This window comes from Molothrus ater, chromosome 3 (genome assembly GCF_012460135.2).
Source record: "Molothrus ater isolate BHLD 08-10-18 breed brown headed cowbird chromosome 3, BPBGC_Mater_1.1, whole genome shotgun sequence".
NCBI lineage: Eukaryota > Metazoa > Chordata > Aves > Passeriformes > Icteridae > Molothrus > Molothrus ater.
The window spans coordinates 16028147-16053141 of record NC_050480.2 but is presented as its reverse complement, the minus strand read 5'-3'; the positions used below and the strand labels follow the sequence as shown (position 1 = coordinate 16053141).

Sequence of the window (24995 nt, the reverse complement as noted above, 5' to 3'; positions counted from 1 at the left end):
CAGCTGATTATTAATCTGGTATTATTATTATTAGTTGTTATTATTATTAGTTATTATTATTAGTCTATTTGGCTGAAAATATTTTAGTTACAATTTCCAGTTTTAAGCCAGATGGTGTTGCAAGGCCAGAGATGATTGGGAAAATGTTTATTGCTCATCTGCTAAGCAAATTTCATAAGGAAAAATCTGGATTATTTTTGTGATTACTTTTTACAATGGACTGGAAAAGCAATAAATGCTGCAATGCTTAGTGACAGGAAAAAAAAAAAAAAACCAGATTGCATATATACCAGGAAGGAAAAATTACAAATTTTCAATTGTTTTGTGCTGTGTAGTTCTGTGATCATCAGTCTTAGATGACGTGCAGAAAGTTACATTGGAAGCAGTCTGGGGTTATTTTAATACTCTTCCAGGGGCATAGCCAATCCAAATTTGCCATTTGATCTTAGTGTAAGAAGAAACTCAGAAAATATCCTCACATTCTGCTAGCTTTTGCTTCTCTTCTAAGTAACTGTACTTCATCTGTGATGCTAAAGGAAAGAGGATGAAAAGATGAATTAATCCTTAACACTTCTGTCAGCAAACATTAATATTAGCGAGAAGACCAGCACAGTTGGATAAAACACAGAAATTTCCAAACCAATCCGGGCAGCCCCGGTGCTTTCAGCCTGTAGGGCAGATATGTTAAACTGGCAGTGAAGGCAAGGCTGACACCGGTGGGCTGGCACGGCCGAGCCCCAGCCCCGCAGGCAGGAGCGCGGTCAGCCGGCTCCGTCGGTCCGTCAGCGCCAGTGGAACCGCGCCGGGACGGGCGGGAAGGGGGAACCCCAGCCCTAGAGCCCCTTCGGCCCGTGGGGAAACTGGTAGGATGAGCAGGATTAATGAGATCAAGGCAATGGATCGCTCGCCCCGGAATGGCCACTCCGGAGGGCAGGCAGAGATGCCCTCTGCTGGGATCCCGGCGATCACCTGGCCGTGCCCTGGGCTCCACACAACACAAAATATCTTAAACCCCGTAAGAATTCAGAGTGTAAAATCCCACAGAGGTTTTTAGTTACATAACGGTTGGGTTTATGTGATTTTTTTTTCCTTTCCCCCCCGCCCCCTTCTGTGGTTTAAAAAGTTTTTTAACATTCCTACATAAGTTTGGAGAGAGAAACTCTTTCTGTGTTTCCTTATTCCATAGAAATACAGAGGTATATACTAACAAGAAATGTGAAGCTGCATTTTTAAGAGCAAGCAGTTGGTGTCAAACACTGAACATCCTGAAGTTTTGCTCAGTTTCAGTATTTATATATGTATTTACCTGGTTGTTTCTTGTCACAGTACTGGTGGATCCCAATGTCTTCATCTGTACAATTAAATGTAAATGCATTAAATTATTACTAGAAACAGAACACAACTTAGAAAGCAAGGTTCAGCACCTCAATTTTTTCCTGCTAAAGCAATGCTTGGTGTTAAATACAAGCACAGTATATAGCCTAAATACCATTGGGACATTCAAGAACCAGCTGAGAAGGCATGAAGAAGGATGACAAGCCCTTCCATTTATTTGAGGCTGTCATTTCCTTTACATACACTTTGATTCCCTTCTAGCTGCACATGTGCAAAAGTATTTTTACCACCTTCCTAATTAGCATATTTTGTGTTCTTTTACAAGGAAAAGTAAGGATCATGGTGAAAAATGTATCTTGGAATAACTTTAAAATGTTTTCTGATGACTGACACAGCTGAGCTAAAAACAACTGGTTGAAGTTTTTTCCTAAGATTCATGAACTCATAAAGCTGTTCTTTCAAAGGATCCAATATTCTTATTCTACAGGTATTATCATCTAGTTGGTTCCTGTGGCACAGAAATCTGGATATTTCAGCTGCATAGGGACTGCAACTGCACTAGTCAGTTCCTGATGAGGCTGACAGGTAAACACTTAGGGGTGCCTTGGCAAGCTCCACTGGGCATGTCTAAGTACAGCATTATGTTGCATTGTTTTAAAATAATTAATTTTTCACTGCATCTGTGTCCTCCTAAAGTCAGACAGGCATATTCCATGGGGAGAAATTCATTACATGGAAAAAAAAGTAGGAAGGCACTGAAAAGGCAGGCAGGATTTAAACCAGGACATCATCCTCCCTTCTGCCTCAGAATTTTTGAATGAGGCATCTAGGCAATGAATAAATGGAAGCAAAAAAGGTCAAAAGTGAAAAATAGGCATGGTACTCCACAGCAGAGCTTTAATTACAATAAATCACAACTGTGTTTTCACTTAAACCATTGGATTTTTCTATGAAATACAGCTTTTGAGTTTTAGATGTTATTGTTGTCATAGAACAGTTCCCACACAAAGATGGGATGTCAAGGCACACTGAGTCAATATTTTAGTAATAACATTCAGCTGAATATCAATTGATTATTCAAAATAATATTTTGATAAAATTATTGTACAGTACAATTGACATGAAGTGTCATAAATTATCTTTTGATATTGTCCACTTTTAAACCAGTGGGTTTTTTAATAATTATATTTTAGGAATAGCAAGGCAAGACGAATTAAGGTAATGTACACGTGGCTGGGATTTAGTCATATGTCTTTTGGAACAATCAATTAATAAGACAAATGTATCCTTGTAAGTATGAAATTTCAAGGAATCATGCAAAATACCCAGAACATGCAGTAATCTTTTATTTTCACATTAAGTACAAATCACAATGCCTCTGCAGTTCACTTGACTGTGGATCATTCACCCAAACTAACCATTAAACTGAAGCTCAGAGTCAAGTAGGCCACAGCTTCCCGAGAAGGGAAATACATCCAATCAAATATAATCTTAATATTTTTTACTTGAAAGGATGCTCCAGTTCCATGACAAGAAAAGCAAAGAAGCTGACCAAATTCAAACTCTGTATTGCTGCTAATTTTCTTTCTCTTAAGTATAAAAAAAAACTTCATTTGGGTATTCAGAATTTTATATTAGTTTAATACCCATCAACAAGCTTTGATGATTTGTTTTAGTAACAGATAACAGCTTACCTCTAATATGTAAGTTGGTCTTCAAAGACCACAGAAACATTTCAGTCAGGCAGAAGGACATCTGGTAATATATGGAGCCTTAGCACTAGCAAAAGAAGGAAAGGAACTGCATGAGCCAATTTTTTACCCTTCATCACCACTGAAATGGCAATTATTTTGGAACCTAACTGCTGGAAGAACCTAGCACTGATGATATTTTGTTACATGTAAGCTGTAGATTTAAACTGCAATTAAAATGAATAATGCTTGAGAAAGAATAGGATAAGTAACATAATATACACATACACATCAAACACAGAGAGAAAACAATTCTTTAAATGTACAACTGCTCTCACTAAAGCAAATAACTTTGTGCTTCATGTTTCTAATGTATACATTATCATCTACTCTTTGTGTATGGTTATTACCTTAACATATGCAAAACTGAATCCACTACTTAAATATGTGGTTTAGATATGAGAATTTGACCTTAAGGCCAAATTTTTAAAATTTTGTACATTGGGAAGTGTCAATATATTAAAGAAACAGTTTTGAACACAGTATTTGCAGGCATTAGTTATAGTGTCAAAACAAATTAAGTCTTTCTAAATGAAGACACCCCAAATCACTTAGAATATATCAATTAGAACTGATAAAACAACAGAAGTGAAGCATATAGAATATGTGTTGAAGTATTATGTAAGTTGTTATTAAATGCTTGCAAAGTTTTTTTGAACAATCCCTCTGAATGTTCCCAGTGGAGGACATGTTGTGTTTCAAAGGAGCATTGAGAATTTTCCTAGACACAGTAACCAGCAGACTCTCCTGGGTGATTTCCTGCAGTGCTGTAGTCTTAAATGGGCCACCAGACCAGCTACTTTCACTTCTTCTGCTAAACCTGGGCACTCACTGAAAGCTGGACTGAGCAGCGGTGTTCACACAATGCAGCAACCTTTAGAACCACTGCTAGTATGGTACTATATATTTTTTTAAGTAGTATCTTTGGTTCCTATGAATGCCTTTTAGATAATTAATCAATTTAGATAATAATTGCAAAATTTTTATCACATAGAGTATCAGACCTTTATTTCAAGAGTGCTATGATGAAAAATATGTGCAAGGATCTCAGGTAGCACCAAGGAAGCTGAGGGACCTTGAGGTATTATCATTCAAACAAATATTTATGTTTGAAGAACTGCCTAATCCACTGAAATAGCACCAAGTGGAAATAGCATTTTCTTTCCACTGATCCCCAAATGTACAAAAAGTCTTGCTGACTTAGTAAATCCCACAGTTCTGTCAAAAAACCCCACAAAAACAAACCAGCAAAAACAAAAAAAGCTCACAACGCACACCACACACCTAGTAAAAGAATATACTTTCATCTTAGGTGAGAATGAGGTTTGGAAAAAAATAGAGGATTAGGAGCATGGTGGTCTGTTGAACATGACAACCATTTTTGGTATAAATATAGATGAGGGCAGCCCCTCCTTTACCGTGTGGACTAAAGTAAAAGGAAATTGCACAATATAATTTTATCTGCTTTCTCATTTTTAACTTACTTACTTACTTACGTTAGCAAGTGAAACAAAACTTGCATTCCACAGGGCCCATAGATCCTAGATTAGAATCTCCCACTAATAGGAAGTCATCATTTTGAGTGAGCTTCTCAAAATCCTGTCACAGCCTGACTAAAACAAAACTCACACACCTTAAAGTGGTAGATGATCTGTTCAGCAGGAGAGAAGGTACATCTGCCCCAAAGCAATGTGTGCTGGGGTGACCCTGGCTGGACACCAGGTGCCCACCAAAGCTGTTCTCTCAGCTCTGCTCAGCAGGACAGGAGAGAGAAAATAGAATTAAAGGTAGGTGAGATAAGGGCAGGGAGAGATCACTGACTGTTTGTCATCATAGGCAAATCAGACTTGACTTGGGGAAATCAGTTTATTTTAACACCAAACAAGATAATGAGAAATAAAATAAATAAATCTTCCCCCTACTACCAAAATCTTGTTGCACAAACCCAAAAGAACAAGGTAAGACTAGAAGATTTTGGCATGACAATTTAACATAAACAGTCCAAATTATTCCAAAACTGTTTTAGGTAGACTCCATAGACACTTCAAGTTATGTCCTCCTATTGAATATAAAGCCATCCCATAATGCTATAATGCTGCTGAGTGCACTCCCACCTGACAGGTCAGAAAAGAATTTCAAGTCCTTTTTTTTGTTGCTGGACACACAGAGGGAACTTGCCAAAAAGCAGAAGCAAGTTTTCAAATGGACACTAAGCACTCAGTGTCCAAGATGCATATTTTTAAGAAATTTGTCCTCAAAAATGTGAAAAAAAGAAATTTAGTAAGAAAATGTTAAAAACCCAGACTTCTAAAGAACGCCCTTTCACACTGAATAATGAAGAGGAAGCAAAATTCTCCTTGTCCCTAAAAGAGATATGTCAATTACCAGAATTTTGAGAGTTTAGATTTTTTCTTCTCCCTTTCCTTAGACCTTGAACACTCACTAACCAGCTAATTATTGGAATGCTTGTTACTGTTGTGCCAGTGAAAATGGACAACTGCCCAAAAATACTGTTCCAATGTAACAAACTCTAATCTGAAATACCTTCTGATTAGTTACATTCTATAGTAAAAATTAAAAAAGACAGAAAATTTGCTTCTGTAACAAAATATGGCATTTTCAAGTCTGAGTACTTTTTTCAGAGGAGTTATTCTTTCTTGTTTCCTTTGAAGGAATACATGCCAGCTTTCAGAGTTATGCAACTATATCTCACCATTTCCCACATCATTAAACTCCAGCACAATGGGGATGAGGATGATGATGACAAAATGATCTTTTTGTATTTGAAAAATGCCTCTCAGAATGTACAATATTCCTTTTACTCCATGAGTTGGGCCCTGCTATTGCAAAGAAGGTAGGTGTGAAAGCATAGAAAAATCCCTCCCCCTTTAAAATTGATTAGAATTTAGAAAAAATGGGTTGAAATAACTCTCCTGTTAAGGTAAAACTGGAATTCAGCTTAACAGCTGGTTCTTTTTCTGGCTCACACAACATTTACTGTCTGCTTTCACAATGCCACCACAAACAACAGGGATATTTTAGTGGTTGCAAAAGCTTACTGACAAATGGAGATGTTTTGCAATGGTCAGCTTGTGCCAGTATCTGTGTGAGGATTGTTTTGTTTAAAAAAATCTTCAGTTTGGTAACTATTCATGCAGAAAATAATTGCCCTGCCACTTTATAACATCAACAAATGCTGAAATTGATATGAAGAGTCCTCCCTGACCCCTCCAATATAAGTTCTGTCATGACAAATAATTAGAAACTACACACTGCATGAGTGATCTGGGGCACTGGTATTGCATTTCCTCTTTCCATAGTCACCTGGGAGAGTGGGGTACTTGTGAAAGGCAGTGCTTAGCTCCCAAGGTGAGTGCCTCCCAAAAACACCTCTGAAAACATACTAGGAGCAGCCTAGTGATGCCTCAGGTTTTAGTTTTTCTAGTTTTCAGACTCTGTGTTGCTTTAGTGTGTGGGTCTGGGCTTCATCTTAGGGGACAGTAAGCTCTCTTCACAGAGCAGGGGGACAAAACAATTCCTTCTCTAGCTGGGGACCAAGGACAACAGATCCAGATCTCAGGCCCAAGAGCATAAACAACAGTGGAATGAAGAGAGAATGACAAAGAAGGATGGGACCTCATGGGCTAAAGCTGCAATTGGGCAATTAGCTCCAATATGCTAATGGACCAAATCTTATAAAAGTGTGAGACCCCGTAACCAGTTGGGCATTTTGTGGCCATTTTGGGTTCATCTTGGGTGTAGCCCTGGCTGGGCTCTTGTGCTGCCCAAGGTGTATCCATTGAGGCCTTCTAATAAATACCTACTTTATTCTTTAGCTCCATCTAGTCTCTGTTCTAGGTCAGCCTTCACAAGGCATCACTAGAGAAGAGGAGATGGTGACTACAAGAGACCATCTGAACTTGGCAGTTCATGTGCCAGAAGCATGGCTCAGTGTGACAATACTATCCAAAGTGTCCATAGAAGAGTAAACCCTGTAACTGACTCAATACAGGGCAGCCTGTGATGACCATCTACCTATTCCATTGAAGGTGGGCCCAGGAATGTGCTCCCAGGAAGCCAGCATTCCTAGTTAAAGAGCAGTAAACAAGAGGGACCCCCCCCCCAAATATTGACATTGTCTGGGGCACACTCCTTGGAGTAGAAGCAAGACAAAATACAAAGTCAGTCAGGAGCAGGTCCCTTCCTTTAAGCCATGGCAAAGTCACAAAACTGCTGCAATGGCATCCGTACATGTACTAGATGAGGTGCGCCCAAATAAAAGAAAACACTGCAGAATCCATTTTCACTACTTACCTGTCATCAGATTTTCTTTGGCAAATAATACAATACCAGGAATTATTTTATAAAAATTGTCACAAGCTACCCTTCTGTGTTCTCCTACTCCATGGAAACAAACAATCATAGAATATCCTGAGTTGGGAGGGACCCACAAGAAACATTGAAACCCAACTCCTGGCCCTGCATGATTCTTGAACTCTGGCTGGCTGGTGAGCCTGTTCCAGTGACCAATCACCCTCTGCGTGAAAAACCTTGTCCTGATTTCCATCAAAAACCTCCCCAGACACAGCTTCAGGCCATTCTCTTGGGTCCTGTCACCACAGAGAAAAGTACCTGCCCCTCTTCTTCCCCTCCTGAGGATGTTGAAGACCCCACTGAGGTTTCACCTCAGTCTCCTCCAGGCTGGACAGACCAAGTGACCTCAGCCACTCCTCATATGGCTTCCCCTACAGACCCTTCACCATCCTTGTGGCCTCCTTTGGACTCCCTCTAATGGCTTCATGTCTTTTTTATATCATGGCACCTAAAGCTGCCCCAAGCACTCGAGGTGAGGCTGCCCTAGTGCAGAGCAGAGCAGGACAATCCCCTCCCTTGCCTGGCTGGGGATGCTGTCCCTGATGTCCCCCAGGACACAGGTCGCCCTCCTGGCTGCCAGGGCACTGCTGGCTCATGTTCAACTTGCCATGGACCAGGATCCCCAGGTCCCTTTCCATGGCACTGCTCTCCAGCCTCTCATTCCCAGGCTGTACATCCAGGGCTGCACCACTCCAGATGCAGAACCCAGACTGCTTTCATCTTCCATGGGTCTAATTTTTTTCAGAGAAATGGAAAATGTAATAGGTGCAATGAACTTTAATTCACAAAAATACATATCTTTTCGTTTGATTTTGGATTGATTACACAATAGCTCTACTAGCTGTAGATGCCAGAGCAGATTACCCTCAGTTACTTCTGTCTCCCTTCCTCCACCTTGCAAAGGTTAACATCCAATCTCTGGCATTGCTACAGCTCACTCACAATGGCTAATTTTTAACTTGGACACCTAATGTTCAACAAACAAGGTAAGTTATCAAGTCATCCTACAAAATTCTATTTCTGTGAAATAATATTTGGAGTAGAAATCACTGCCAGTTTTTACTTCCTCTTCGTGACCAATTTGTCCTTCACGAAGGAGAGAAACTCCCTGCAGCACAAATATGATTCAAAAATGTACTATTTGACTCTGGAAGTTAAAGCTCAGACTGAACTACCTACATTAGATCAGTAGCTACTTGATGTATGCTTTATGTTGATACACAATTTCTTTGTGTAAAACACATAAAATAAAGTTTTAGACATACTATCTTTTGCATTTTTAGCTACATCAACTTAAAATTTAGTGTAATTATTCATTTAAAAATAGACCAGTTAATTTTTTTCTCTATCATGTTCTCACAGATTAAAAATGCAAAATATTCTCCGAATCTTACAAGACAGGCTTCATCCTTTTATAGCTGTATGAAGCCACAACTGTTTGATATATTATAAAACACATACTGAAATGAAGTTAGTAAAATCATGAGAATTTGTAAAACTTCATTTTGTAGTCTGGCATTAAATAGAAACAATCCAGATTCTTCCTTCACAGCTATAAGCCTTTACTTTACTTTTTGACCAAGTGTCAGCAGCACAGCAATTACAAGAAAATGCTTAATTTATACACATGTATTGATAGTTTTAATTTGGTTTCTTAAGAAAAATGCTTAAGAAGATACTTACGTCTATGTGTCTGTCTAACCTTTTCAAGTTTTTAATCCATTGATCTAAATTAGCTAGAAGTAATCTGATTTGTTTTCTCACAAAAAAATTGTCAAAAATATGTAATTCCTGAAAATGCTGACCCAATCTGCCTGTGGACACAAGGAAAGTCTCTGTGCACCAGAACTGAGGAACACACAGGGATAGCTCAGGCTGTGATTGCTTTTCTGTAGATCTATCCTAGCTGGGGAATGGAGCTGCGTGCCCAGCTGGATGATCTAGCAAAGCTCTCATCTCTGACACTGGCCCACGTGCTTAAAGCAGAGCATGAGATGGGCACATGTCAACAGTCTCTTGCCCCTGTGTGGAAATTTACTAACTACAGGAGTCAAATCGGGTTGTAAGGTTCCATGGGCCCATTGGTAAGATCAGCTTGGAATTTTTAGTCACCCCACTTTTAAATTTCACAAATGTTTGGATGTAAGGCACTGTGGAAATAGCACAGAGTGACACAATTTTAGCTAGGTTAGAAGTTAAACATGTGCAAAGGTGGCATTCTGATCTACCCTCCCTTCTTTGGATTTCAGGGACGGTAATTCTGTCACCTATGCAGGAAATAAGCTATTGGGACTGCATTCTTAAATGTTTCATGCATTTAATTGCACAAGCTTGAGTTTATTTTCTGGTAAGTAGAGGTTGCAGTCTCCATCTTTCACATTGCAGTGGCAAAGCCTGAGATGTTTGTACCATCACTGCAACTCTGCAGTGCCTTGCAAACTGCACCTGGGTTGGAATTTCATTTCCAGTGAGACCGTGGTTAAGCACAACAGTGAATGCTGGTCTCTCAATCCTGATCAGATCAAAACCACCATGGCTATTCAAAGCGAAAGCCTGACCTGATCAACAAATACAAATCTGAATCAAATGGTCTATTAATCCATTCTGTAATGGCAAGCTGGCTTTGGTAGTCCCCACTCTTATATTGTGTTGGCTCCATGATACCTCTGCTCCCACTGCACCTTCCCCTGCACAAGCAGGCTTGGGCTCCTCTTCCTCTTCCTCCCTTTCTCTTAGATGCTTGTTGAGGTCCAACCCCTCACCTGCAGTTATTTCTTTCTTAGCCTAGGCCAGTCCCTTCTCACAATTACTGCTCCTGGCACAGAAACCCCCTGTCCAAGATGCTGGCTATCTTCAGCAGCACAGTGGGCTTCATTCTCATATTCATTTACTTCTCCTTTAAATCCCTTTTCCACTGAGAAAACAACTGTAGATTTTGTAGTATAAATGAAAGTCAGATCCCTGTCACTAAGACCAACCACTGATTTCAAGAAGTAGAACAACAGGCATGCTTCTGTAAATCTATTCAGTGCGTAATAATTCATATTAAGAATATTTTCAACAAACACAAATAGAAAGCTGATCAATTATCATACATCTGAATCTCGAGGCAAATATTTACTGGTGCTACTTTTTTTCTCTTCAGACTCTAATGATTCAGAATATTTTTGCCAAACACATGAATGAAGAAAATTCTTTTGATTATTCTAACTTCCTCAATCTAAATAGGAAAACTGTTTTGCAGATGGGTGAACAACACACAGGAGCACTCTGTATCAAAATACACACTGAAACTTCTATTGTAAGAAAGGCCTAAATATGGCTTGCAGAATAATCATGGAAAGGAAATACATTATCTGATAACTCAAGAATTCTGGCATGAAAATTATACATTGCAAATTTATTCCCATATGCTCTAAAGTTGTATCAAGTTCCATTCAGTTATTTTATGTGAAGTTCATTTTATTGTTTTGGAAATCTGAAAACAATCCTCTTTTTTGCAATATCAGTTCTATTTACTGAATTTTCATACTTTAATATTTTTGCATATTTAACTCTGAAATATACATATAGCTCCTTAAGAACATTATTTGACACAAAGTAAGAACACTGAAAATCTGTAAATGCTCTAAAAACTGTTCTGTAAAACAGAACAAACATTTTATCTCCAGCTGATATCAATTATTTCTTGCACAATTAATTGGGCAAAAAGGCACATGGGCCATTATACAGAATGGGAATTGTTGGCTTAGACAGCTGTCCAGTCTGTCCTCTGAGCTCTGAACCAAAAACTCTGTCTACCACATAGAGGGTGCTGAAGTTCAAGGACATGTGCAAAAATACTACAGAAAATCTATATGGGGTAACTTGTTGCCACCAAATTGATTGCTCATGTGTCAAAACCAAGGCCTGGTTTTTGCTGAGTTATCACTCAAGTAGAAGATGACAGGATCAGGAACTGAATTCTGCCACACTGCTGTGGCTTCTGCCTTCAGAAACACACTTCCAATCCACATTATTGGTCCTCTCTTTCGAAAGACAGCTATTGATTAAGTGAACAGATAATAAGATTAACAACGGTGAAGCAGAATTAATTTGAGGGAGGTAATGCCATTTGTCAAGAAGACACTTAAGTTTATGTATCAGCCACACCTCTGACAACCTTAATGAAGCTAAGAACCGTTCTCCAATTGATACTGCAGGCAAGTATTACAATCTGTAACAACTCTCAGACAGAGTGGGTGTGAAAAGTTAAGAAGGTCACAGAAAATAGATATAATTGACCTGGGTTTTTACTTCGCAGAGTGAAAAGTTCATATACACATTTTGATAAAGACCCTGAAGGCCTTTATATAAACCAGATAGTAGATAAGTGATCCAAACTACAGATATCCAGTGCTGACACAACATAAGGCAATTACAGAAGTACTAAATGTCAAGCTGCTTTACGACATTCTTTTAGATAGCGATTGCTGTTGTAAATAACCCAATTTTTCAATACTAAAGGTCAGTAGGTCATAAAATTTTGTAGCAGTGTTTTCTTATCACCAGCCAAAGGAGAAGAAAACAAAATCTCTCTTTTTTTAAGCTAAGCAAAAAGAAGGTGGAAGGGCCTACAAATAATCCAAGCACATGAAAAGTCCTTGCTCCGCTGCTCTATCATTATTGCAATTCCTGTTTGCAAGGAAGTTTATACTGGCAGGTCTTTAAACTTAGAATACTAGTTCTTATTGAAAATGAAGGATGTAAACATGTAGGTCTACAGCAGTGCTGCAGACAGCAGATGTAAACTGTTTCTTTCCATCTGTGCCTCTATGCATTGGCATCCTAGTTCATCAGCTGCCTTGCAGCATGGGTTGCTGTGAAATAAACAGTGATCAGAACAACAATTAAGTCCAAAGCAATGGGTTAAACCACAGTTCAGTCTGAATTTTAAATACATTTGCACGTAAGAAAATAAGAGTTCTATATTTTTATGCAGTATTTCAGATTTAGCTATTGCACAACTAACTAGATCTGTACAGATGTCAGGTAAAGAGCAGCACTCAAAAATACAGCACAAACAACTATTTTGTTTTCCGTTTATGAGCTGTACCAACTAATTTCTTGCCAAACTGTACAGCTCTGGCCTTTAACATTTTATATTCTGCAGGTTCACTGAGTATGTGCTTCAAGAATTTTCTAAAGAATATTGTTAAACACATTGATTTTATTTATAAATCTTGCAAATTTGCAAGCTGCCTTTAAAAAATAGAAATGTATTTCTGAGTATATTGTATGAGTTGAATAAATTTACTAGAACAAACAGATTATTTTTAGATTGATAACATCTTTAGATGTTGCTTTTTGCATTCATTTTTAGAATGTTTTCACATTTAAATAATTTCCAGTAGCTATTTTATGCTGACCTATTTTGTTTAGATGCAGGCAATAAATTAGGCAAGCAATAAATTAAGCTTTAATAATATTTGAAAATCACCTTTGAATAGCCTTTTTCAAGGCTCATTGAGATTCTTGTTTGTGAGCATTTATTTTTAAATGTTTTTTTTTCTGCTATACTTGAATTCTAGTTAATCCAGTGAGACTTGTATCTTGGTTTCTTCAATGTAATGTTTAAAAAAACCTACAATGCCTATGTGTCAGACTTCCTTTTAAGGAAGATTTGATTGCAAACACAAACAAAAAGCTTTTCTTCTTTTGTACTCCTTTATGATCTTCAAAGAAGTTTCTATGAAAAGGACTGTATTTTTTTCAATTTTAAGCCATACTCACCTTTGCAGTTAGGAAAAAAAATGAAAATTTCATGTTACAATAATTAATTCCTGATTGTAATGTTACAGTATAGTTTATGTTGTGTTCTAATTATGCAGATATGCAAAAGGGAAAATAACTTTGAAGAAAAAATGCATTTGTTTAAACATTTTCATAATTACAATGAAACTGTTGAGCAGTGGGTTGTATATAAACTAAAATATACACAGATTTTAATACTGAGCTATAAACTCTTCTACCACTCTTGAGAAAACCATGGCAGTAAAATAATCAGTCTGCAAGTACAGGGAGTTTCAGAAAACTACCTCATTAAAAATGCAAACAAGATAGGCCCAAATTGGTCAAAAAGCTCAGATCAGCTTCATTCTACCTCTTATGGGAGCCGAGTAACACCAGCTGTCAGTCAGATTCCTGCAGTTGCCTTTGCTCACTACTTTAAACAGTTTTGGTCTCAAAGCTGTCCTACAACATAATGGCGATAGATTTACTAACTTCCAGCACCATTCCTATATATTTGAGTATCTATAGTAAAGAGGAATCAAGTTTTAATATCTGCAAAGATATCACACAGATAATGGATAGCATCCAACACTTTCAAGGAAAACTTTCCTCTTGCTAATAATACCATCACCATGGGATAAATAGTGTTAGGTGTCACTTTATGATTAACTTCATCTGCCTGAAATAGCAGAACATTACAGTAGCTTTATTTGATATACTAGATATTGATACTGTTGGAGAAGCAATTTCAATCACCAGCCCCAGTTTCATGTATGCAAGAGCTCTAAATTCTGGCTGGTATGAACCAATAGCTCATCTTAGCTTCTGTAAAATTATGTAGTAGTGGAAGTCATAGGTATTATGTATTAAATGAAAATTAAAATGTAAAATGGATTCTTAGGCAGCTCTTAATACTTCAGAAACAACCAGCTAGAGTGCAGCATCTTCCCAACACAGTCAAATTATGGAGAGAAAGGTGAATTGGTTCCCCCTGTATTTTCAGATAATACTGGTGATATGTTCTCTGGTTTCAGGCTTATTGTCTTACTAATTCAGCTGTATACTGAGGGTGTTTTTTAGTGGACAGACTTGAAGGAGATGAAATACACAGAAATAAAAAATGCGCCTCCTAACTATCTTTAGTCACCAGTTAGAGTATCTGGTATATTTGTTCATCTATCCTTTCTTTTCATTACAATGCTTATTTGCTCTACTCGTATCATCAACTAATGGATTTATGGTACTTATTGGAAAAAACATATGAAGCAGCTCTTGTTAATTCAAGAAATATTTACTGAAGGAACCAATCCTGCTAAAATTATAAAGCATAATACCAGAAGGTGTAATTAGCTTACAAAAGTATAAGATTATGTAAACTCCATTTTCAATTATTCAGTCATTGTTACCTGGTTCTAATTTTAAAATACCAGTTGTGAACTCAACCAGTGATTTACAACAGCTACTCAAATATGCTACCAGCAGAAAAATCCATGTAGCTCATTTTCAGAGTTTCTAATTTAAAATTGCATCCTGTTATCATTCAGCTCAGAAGAAAAACTACTACTGGGTCAACTGGTCTGAGCTCCTCGTGAGAGGAGTGTGCACACCAATATTTTGTTCCAAGGTACAATCCTATTCTGATTTGCACAAGGATAGTGCCAAATACATCAGATTGGGGCTGAAGTTTGCGGGGCAAACATTACAAACTGTTGCATTACAAATTTCCTTAGTATCTTATATTGTTTTCATAAGTCTCATCTAAAAATGTTTTTGAAAATCTATCAACAATTACCTTTAAAATGACACAATGTAACCTTCAATGCCCAAAACTTTCAAAGCACTCACATGCTTCCATTTACCTATGTATTTATTCAGAAGGTCCAAATTTTGTATAGAAAGAACAGGATATCCAATATCCAGTAATTCACATTGTCCAATAATTCAGTCCATGCTAAAGAAAGATGTTTTACTTTTGCCTAGGTTTCACTCTCAAGTTGAAAAAAAATTTATGTGAGTCAGAATAAGACAGTACAGGCACTAAAGCAAAAATGTACACCTTTTAACAGATAAAAGGAACATTAATTGAGTATCACATAATCCCTTGGAAGAATTAGAATTAAATTAGTTACACAACAATGTATGTCAGCTTCACAATGCACACCCACTGACGCTGAAATTCACATTACTTAAATATATATGCAAATACTAAATTCCCAAGTTGTTAGTGAATGTGACGTCAGGAAGATTTACCCATTTTAATTCCATGTGTTCTTGCAATGTAAACATTGCCTTTTGAGAAGAAAGGTCCTCACAATCTTAGAAAAGATATTGTGCTCTACATGTAAAACTGGAGACAGCAGTACCTGCAGCCCTTTGTGTAAATATGCTACTATGAGCATATCAGCATATACTGGTGCAATAAAGATGTGGACACTTGTGACTGAAGGGACATTTGGCTACCCTTTTTAAGGCTTAGGAGGCTATATGGCTCCTAAAGAAGCTCCTGAAGAAGGCTTTGATCCCTTTCCTTTCCAAGCTCTGTGCCAGTTCCTCCAGCTGTGTGCCAACATTTTAGTCGAGATGGTCTTTGGAAATTTGGGCAGCTTTCAAATGCTGTTGGATATCAGAAATCCTTACCTTGAATCAGAAAATTAGTGCAAAGATGTATCAACTTCTCCAGGAAGAGTATTTTCAGAATCACCATCTCCACAGGCTGGCTTTAACAAAGACTTGCAGGTGGCAGATTTCTTTGCTGAGTGCTTGTGACCATTCCTGGGTATAGAACTGAGATGTAATGCTTTGTGCTATGTTCCACTTTTGAATTTTAATGGCTTTTATTCAATCAGTCTTAGGAACGGATTCCATAACAGCAGAATTTTCTTTTAAAAATCTTTTTATTTCCATTCTCCTTCACTAACCTTGCACCAATGTCCTGGGTCAGAAGTGCAGGCTTTAAATTTGTATTCCTAGGACAAACGGCTATAAATCCTGTCCCCTACTCTGCTGCCTGCACATTCTTACAGCAGAGACACAGCATTTTTAAGTTTGCTAGTGAATGAGGAATCATGATGATGATTCTAGAGAAAAAAAACCCCAGCTGTATTGAACTGAGAGTATTATTTTTAAATCTTTACTAGCAATGGCAGAAACTTGCAAACTGCATCTATTTTACTATTCTTGCTGCAAATATATGCAGTGGAGTTATAATGAACAAATGTATTTCTAAACAAGGCAGTAATAATGTGGCAAGTGCTATAATGTACAGATGCTCATCTCCGTCATTCATTAGGTAAGAGACAGCCCATTTTTCACTTGCATGGGGTCCATGTATATTTTCTTTCATTTTTACAGTAACAATTATGAAATGTAATAATTTTGCTGTTTTGAATCATTCCACCTTCTCTCAATCACCTTTAGTTATCAGCATCTTAATCCTCTGAATTCCAAGAATAGTAGTCCAGGAAGGAATGCAAATTAAAAAAGAAAATGGATAATTCTAGAAAACATAAAATGATTCCTTGTTAATCTACAAATACTTAAAGTTAAGTAAATTTGGTTTCAAGGAAAGAGAGCTCCTTGGTGCAGAAGCACCCTCTAATGGCTGGCTCCTGACTGCTCTGAATCACAACTGGAAGAGCAATTTAATAGCTCCCCTAAAAAGCAAGGGAAACTGCTAAGATACAAAAAAAAGCCAAAAAAAACCAAAAAACAAAACCAAAACAAAACAACAATATATAAAGGGAAATGTGAAAATATGTATGCACATGCACATGTTCACGTTTCACTTACAGTCCCTGTTGCATATCCTTAACACAGAAAAAGAGCATCATGAATCTGACAAACTTTTTTTCATTGAAGCCTGTATTTCCTTTTAAAACAATATTCTCCATTTAGCATATAAAATAGCGTTTTTATGTTCTCCCAGGTTCTAACCATTCTTCAAAATTTAAAGACAAACAGAAACTGAATTTCTCCTTTTATCTCAATTAACTTTTACAAAAGAAAGAATTAACTGGCTTTAAGAAAAATGCTATACTAAGTCTAAATCTTAAAATAATTTATGCTAGAAGGAACGTGGAAGTCAGTGGATCCAATCCCCTGCACAAGTTGACCAACTCTGAAGTTGCATCCCAATAGTAAAATACTATGTAAGAAAATAAAAAATCCTTTTGGGTGCTAAAGCTGTACTAGAAATTTAAACAATTTCTGCTGTCTAAAAATATGCCTTAACAGGTACTTTCCCCTTCTAGTCTATGGTTTTGCAGGGGTTTTGTTCAATGAAAATATCCAAAATTTACTCATATAACTGCATTATTTTACCTGCACACTAGAATATGTACTCTAGCATACAGCCCTTTATTATTAACTGTTAAGTATAATACCTCAGTGCTCATACAAAGCCATTGGCAGATAGAGCAGTTAATAACATGAGAGTAATGAGACCAACCAACCAACTTGCTTCTCAACATCACTTTTCAAATCTCTTTGGGCTAAATTTTCAGTGTGGGGAATTAGCCATAGAAATCCCATTAACATTAATGAATGTTCCATGGTTAACTCCCCATGCTCTGTGCTGAAGATTTACCCCTATATCTCTAAAATAAATATGTACAGATGCCAAAATTCTTTTTATAGAGCCTGAAGAAATTAAGGACTCTATTCTCAAATAATTGACTTATACACATGTATCTTTTCCCCCCATGGATCATCTTCCGCATATCAGGATGGGTGTAATGTCTGCATTATTCTCATTGAACAGATTATCCAAAGTGTATGTTTACTGCATAAAGGCTGAGTTTAGTTAATTGCATATTTTACAGAAATAATATATAGATTGAGTCGGATTTTCTTATCATTAAACAAACAGTGATTGAACAGTATTCACTGTCATTGAGAGCAGCATGTATTTATACTTATATTTCTGAAGATATAAGAATTAAGGAAAGTCAATAGTCTGAAAGAATTGGAAATTACCCTATACACCTACCAAAAAGCCAAAATACAACTGGGTCAACAGAAGTCTCTGCAAGCAGTGACTGAGGCACTGTGTAAAGATGGAGAACAATGTTTGTTACCTTGACTATGAAAATAATGAAGGTGGGAAGGGCTTCTAGGACCAAAATCAGCAAGGGTAGGGGAATATTGCTATCATTTTTTCTATTCCCATTTGGAAGCATATACTCTTTCTATTTTTAAAATATTAATTTAGAAGCTTACCTTCCCAGTTAAGCTCATAATTTCAAGTTCCACTACAGCTTTCAAAAAAGTGCCGAAACAACTGCTTCAAGTCATATTCACTTGCTAAAATTTGGAATAAATCTTCAGTAACACTCGTTACGTACATAAACGATTTACTTTGTCTTCCTTTGAATACTCTTCTTGGAGATCAGACTGGAATACATCAGGTTTAATACCCAATTTTAAGCATCTATCCTGAAAACAGTGACAGTGTGTTGGTGTTACCACTATAATCTCAAAGAGGAGAATCTACTTCCTCCCTGAATACAGAACCAACAAATCATTTACATGGAACCTGTACAAATTGTTTTGTGTGAAAATAATATACCAGCTAAATGAAGAAAGAGGAAACCCCCTGAAATTATCCGGTGAAACCGTATTTGAGAAAACTCATTCAGAAACAAGTATAATTCTTCTGGTTATACCTGGAGCTGAAGATGGCACATTTAGATAAAAATTCTTTTAGCTTACGAGCAGACTCTTGAAACCATTTCTAGATCAAAGATTAAATGTATCGTCCTCCTAAGAATATCAAACTATGCGACCATAAACCAATCCTCTTTCAATAGCAACACATTTAGACAGATTCCTCCTTTCCATTGAAAGGTCTTTCATACAAGTCTTTCATAGCCAAGATAAAAAAGGGAATTTTCCTGGTAGCATTCTTCACAAAAATGCTTTCAGTTAGAACTGAGAAATCTGGAATGAGGTAAGGTCAGACTGGTGCGGGTGGGAGAAGAATCAGTCATGTAAACAGGTTTTATATTGCATTTATTACAAACTCCCCTTATTTTCAGTTGCTTCTTTGGAAATTAGCACAACCATGACTGGATTAATTCTCTGTGGGTTTCTCTCTGTACTGTTATTGAGCAGTCATGGGAAAACTCAGCCAAATGAGTATGGCTCTAGTGAAGCCATACATCTATGAGGAAGGGCAATCACCAGAACACAGGGTTTGTCTAAAAAAAGACATTCAAATAGATAGGGCACTTAAGCTGACCTCCCTGAAGTGATGTCCTCATACTTTAATTGAGCTAAATTTTTGGTGTTTTATGTCACTGTAAATAAAAAGGAATAATTTTATAGGGTATGTTTGTTGGTTTTCTGGTTTACAGACATGTTCCTACCTACCCTTCAGGCAGCCTGTCACTCACTGCACTAGTTCACATCTGAGCAGGTCTTGCATCCGTACCTGTGCACACTACAAGACTAAGCAGACCTGCTGAAACCTCTCTTTAAAGACAACCAGGAATGCATCCTTCCAGTACTATGAGAAACACAGAAACTACAGGAGCCACATCTTTTTCATACCCTCAGCTCATGAGAAAACAAAAGGCACAGACTTTGGCATGCATACTGCTACGTCCAGTGTTTCTTTCCCAGTGGTGCACAGTCGGTGCTCCCTTTCCATCACTGCATCGCCACAGAGGGGTGCCATCCTGGTAAAGAGCAGCAGTGTTATCTCAATTTTTTTGTCCAGTGGTTTTTGGAACACAAGTCTTTAGCATCTCCTGCTCAAGACATACTGCAGTGTCAAGACACCTTGCACAGGTTTATCCATAGCGACTAAATTGCTGACGTCTCTTCTCCTCTGATCTGATCCCATGGGCAGCATCAGCTGGAGGCCTTAAGTATATTTCTGCTCATGGCATCCTATAAAATACTTTTTCCCATCAAGATTTTTTGCATAGGGTAATGGGAGAAGGGGAGAGAGGATAGACATTTTTGCTTACCCAACATCATTTAAATGTGTTGAGCACTCTATCTATAAAACATCCCCACTGCTGCTGCATTTCACAGGAGCCTCCTCCCTAAAAGCATCAGAAATTTCCACAGCAGTCCCAAGAGCTGTTTCCCAACATTCAACTAGTTTGCAACTAAGGGAGCCTTCAGATGGAAATGGCAAAATGCCTGTTGGCACTGCCAGGAGCTCCCCTGTCTACCCAACTCACTGGAGTAAGTTCAGAGATGGTCAGTCATGTTACACTGAATTTTTGCTTCCACCACTGCTCATCCCAGTTGTGCATCATTACACTGCTTCTTCATGTACCAGCTGCAACCAGCTGATCTATCCCTAAAGCAGCGCTCCACCAAACAAGCAGCTTCTGATAAATATCCTGGGGAAGGAGCTATTCTCTTCATCTACTTGCTCCCACTTCTTCAGTAGCTGTATGGCCATAACTTCAAAAGTTATATGAAATCACAGACCCAAAAACATCTCTCTACAAGACTAAACGTGCAATCTAATTTCCATTAATGATTATCATGATCTATGACATATGCTCTGTGCTGCCTTACAGCAGTTCAAAATGGAATGGCAAAATTAATGGACAGGGGAAGATGAACCATAAATTTTCTAGCTTCATTCCCAATATCAAAATTTCTGCAACTATTACAGGCATTGACATATGAAAACAGGCATTGACATATGAAGAATTGTGCAAACACGCTAAAAAAAGCAACTGATCCACAGCATGGTACTGAGTAACACAACATTGCACGATAGGCCCTACCTCCAGGATAACCCGTGGTTAAATTACAAAAGCAGGGACCACAAAATACATCACTCCAGTATGCTGAAGTTATAGAGAGGCATTTCACTTTGACAGAGGCAAGTTGCTCCACATGGAGCAAACAAACTATTCCGGTTCCCCCAAGTGCTCTTCATATCTGACAACACCTTTCTCTATAGATCCTTCAGGATCAGGAAGAGCCTGGATACCGCAATTCCTGCATCAATATATGTCTGAGGACTTTTAAAGGTAGTTCATTACTGTGAAGTCTCACAGCTGTCCTGGCCTTTGTCCTTTCCAAGGATTTCTTCATGAGATATGTGATATTGAGAACTACTTTCCTCATCTGTCAGCCTTCATTCAGGATTGCAAAACACACACCAAAAAATTATTCCATTGCTCGATCACGCTAACACAAGTCATATTAATTAAGAATATGTTTGTGTAATTACATGGGAGAGGTGCTTTGCACAGCAGTTAAAGTGCATGCAACATCTATAATAAGCCACCCTGTGTGTAAGACATTATTACAGTACAGGATTCTTGGTCTGAAAGAAAGAAGTAATTTTAAAATTGATGCCAAGTCTTTGGTGTTTTCTAGGTCACATAAATTGTTATTAGGACCTGATATATTTAAGAAACAAAGCACATTAAATAATATTTTATCTGACTCAATAGGAACAATCATTCTATGGCATTTGCTGAATAAAGTCAAACACATTTCTTCCAACAAGTTAATTAAAATGTATTATTTACATATAGCAGCTAGATCTGAATGGCTATTGCAAAACTTTGATTTTCTTTAGACCACTTTACCTAAAAGAATTAGACATTGATGCAATCAATGTTTAAAGTTATAATGATTACTTTGGTTAGACCTAACTCTTCTCACAGATGCCATAAGCAGAGTTGCACACATTTTGTGATAAAGATTTGCAGGCTCAAAAACTGTTAGCAGGACAGCCCAAATGTCCTTAGGGAAGCCAGCTCCCCAGTAACTGCCCAAACCAGGGAGCAATATATAGGAATAATGTGCACATGCTCAGCAAATCCATTTTTATGTTTTCTTTTTAATTTTAATATCAAAGTATTCCAAAGCTCAATTATGCTTCATTAGTGAAACTGTGACTATCCCACTTAATTATTTTAATATCTCAGGATTAGACAAGGAATGCAGAATTTTAGTAAAGCAGACAATGAAGGAAACACACTGACTGTTCCAAGAAAAAAAGCTGTATTTCATGTTTTGAGCCAATCAACGATGAGCCACAGATATTGTATTACAGATGATTGCTTTAATCCTAAGGCATTTTAGGGTGTATTTGAAGTAACACAAGGGAAGCTTGTTTTGATATATTCACAATATAAAGCTGCTAGGAGATGGTTCCTAGATTCACACTGTGAGTTAAGTTCTCTCTCCCCCTTTGAAACCAAAAAAGGAATACTTGCAAGCAGACTTAAAGTCAAAATAAAACATCAATTTATCACACAGCTCTTTCCTGAGAGATCCCTTTTCCTTCTGCGTATCACAAAACCAGAACTGCAGGCACACTCGCCTTCATCCTGTGCTACAAATCTTTCATTTAAAACTGCTAACTTCTCTGCACACATTTCTCTCAAGTTTTTAAACACCATTTTCACCTTCACTGCCTTCAGAAACTCCACAGAAGCACAACTTTACACAATGGCACCACCTTGTGTTTCAAACACCAATTTCCAATGCTTGTGCTGACCTCAACTTCATGCCTTTCCCTCATAGTGGATGAAAAATAAACTTATTTCAATACAATTATATCAAATATGGTAATTAAAAATTTAATTTATTATTTTGTCATATATAAATATATTATACAATATAACTATTTCTTTCAAATGAGACTTATCCCATTTTCTGCTGGTTTAAATTTGTGTCATTCATACCCAAAATTACCTACAATAAAACCTCTGTGAGCACATTTTTAATTTAGTCCCTGGTTGTTTTTCATATAAAAGAAATGCTTAGATCCTGATGGATGAGCTATTTTGGGGTCAATTAAATTGTCCCTAAAGCAGGATTTACCTGCTTGGTTAAATAGAAATCACATATATGTATCTTAAACCATTATCCAAGAAATGGATAATTCAAAAATGTAAGTCTGAAAAAAAAAAAGTTTACTTAAAAGATTAAAGGCATACATTATAGTATTAGTAAAACGTGTCATCCAGAGCCCAACCTTTTATTGTTATGGGCAGGGTGGCAGCCTTGCCATTTAGAAGTGGCATACCACCTTACTAATCTTACAACTCTACTTAAAGTTGTGAATAACTTTGCAAATCTTCATCTGTGTGAGCTGAAACACGAGTAAGTCCTCACCAAGCTGACTTTTCTTTTTTGGAAGTGGAAAGTGAGGTAATTTTGTACCAAAAAATGGTTCGGTTGCTTACATTTTACAGCGTTAATCTTTATCTTTGAAACTCACTCACTACTACACCTGGTGCTAGATCTTAAAAAAAAATATCTGTGACCTTTTCTTGGGGAAAACAACCATGTTCTTCACAATTGCTCAGTAAAAGTAATCAGTTTTAGTAAATAACGTCCACAAAAGTTCCATTTCTACTTAAGGTGCTCCAGTGTCCCTCTTCTCAATGCTGATTTGGCAGTACCTAATTCTTTGAGCCCCCTCTTAAAGGCATTGCTCTCCATGCTCTTCAGGCTCCTCATTTCCAATAAAAGCATTCCAAGACCTAGTCCAATGTACACTAGATTCTGGGATTCAGAATAATCAGCTTTTCACAATCTAAACTGTTAATGGTTCTCCTGTATCTCATATGCTCCTCCTTAAAAACCTAACCCTTGCTTCAGGTGCAGTCCTTCTCCTTATTCTACTCTCCCACCTGCTATTTTCTTCTTCATCTTAATGTAATTCATTGGTGGTAAAAAAACCTAACCAACCACCACCAACAACAATGAAAAACTCCAGCTGTATCTAAATTACTGGCTATACTCAAGACACATTTGCTCAATATAAGTAAAGGCAGAATTTATAAAGGTAAATTTTGTCAAAAAATACCTACATATATCCTCAGATATTTACAAGGGATTCCATTGCACAGTATTTGAGGCTGCTGATGTAATGGTCACACATCCCCCTTGAGTCACCAATATCATGGAAACACCAGTTTTCTAAAACCTTCTTGTGCAGGCTTCTGCACACCTTTTGCCAAAAATTCTTAGCATTATATCTTTGAAGGAGCTCCATGACTGCAAAGGTCCTGACAACAGACCTCTTTAAAAAAAGCCAAAGCTGCTGATTTTCCTTTAGCTATGCTGGTACAACTGCTTATAAGGCATGCAAAGGAAAATGTTCAATTTAAAACCAGTTCAATTCCATGAACCAGTGCACCAAGCAACCCTACAAGCAGTTTGCCAGTGCAATTATGCTAGTGATGCAAGGGCAGAACGAGAGCTATGTCAGCTGGCAGGACTGCCAAAAAGATGACTCTTAAAACTGCATTCTCAGGAGAGATATAATGAGAACCTCTTATATGGGCAAGGCTTTTTCAGCTGGAGTCAGTGGGGCACAACAGCTCCACAAGGAGAGGATACCTCAGAATGTGCCTGGAAAAGTCCTGTTTCTCCACAGCATAACAGTAGAAGCTGAGTGGACAGTGTGACCAAGCAAGTCTATCTTCTACCAATTATCTACCCTGAAACATCTGTACTCACTCCTTTTCCCCACTCTTCAGCCCCCTGCACTCCGATACCACAGATGTTGAGTAAGAGTTGCTGAACAAACACAAGCCTGCCATATTAAAAGTAACCCCAACCAGAGTTTACATTAATATACCAGGCCATAATCTAGGATGATTCAATTCTTTTTATAAGCAGCAGAGGCTGGAAGAATGAGAGGCACCTCCCAGTAACATGTTCCTCACAGACCAAGCCATGCTTGCAGGCTTTGCTCTTCTATTCTCCATATGCTCAGGAGGGGAAACAACCTTCCCTCTGCCAGCTCCTCTGGGAGGCCAAATC

The 24995-nt window shown here is 37.7% G+C and overlaps 1 protein-coding gene across 2 annotated transcripts in view; it reads right to left on the bottom strand.

The window, feature by feature from the left end:
• Positions 1–24995, bottom strand: part of WDPCP (WD repeat containing planar cell polarity effector) — a 148089-nt gene that overhangs the window by 99675 nt on the left and 23419 nt on the right. The window contains exons 3-5 of one of the 2 annotated variants that reach the window (XM_036379544.1): positions 3030–3114; positions 1307–1351; positions 480–530 (exon numbers count right to left, since the gene is read on the bottom strand). In XM_036379544.1, coding sequence (XP_036235437.1) covers positions 480–530; positions 1307–1351; positions 3030–3090 — 157 coding nt within the window. In that variant the 5' untranslated portion in view covers positions 3091–3114. The remainder of the gene's footprint in view (positions 1–479; positions 531–1306; positions 1352–3029; positions 3115–24995) is intronic. The other variant, XM_036379545.1, reaches the window with a different exon arrangement.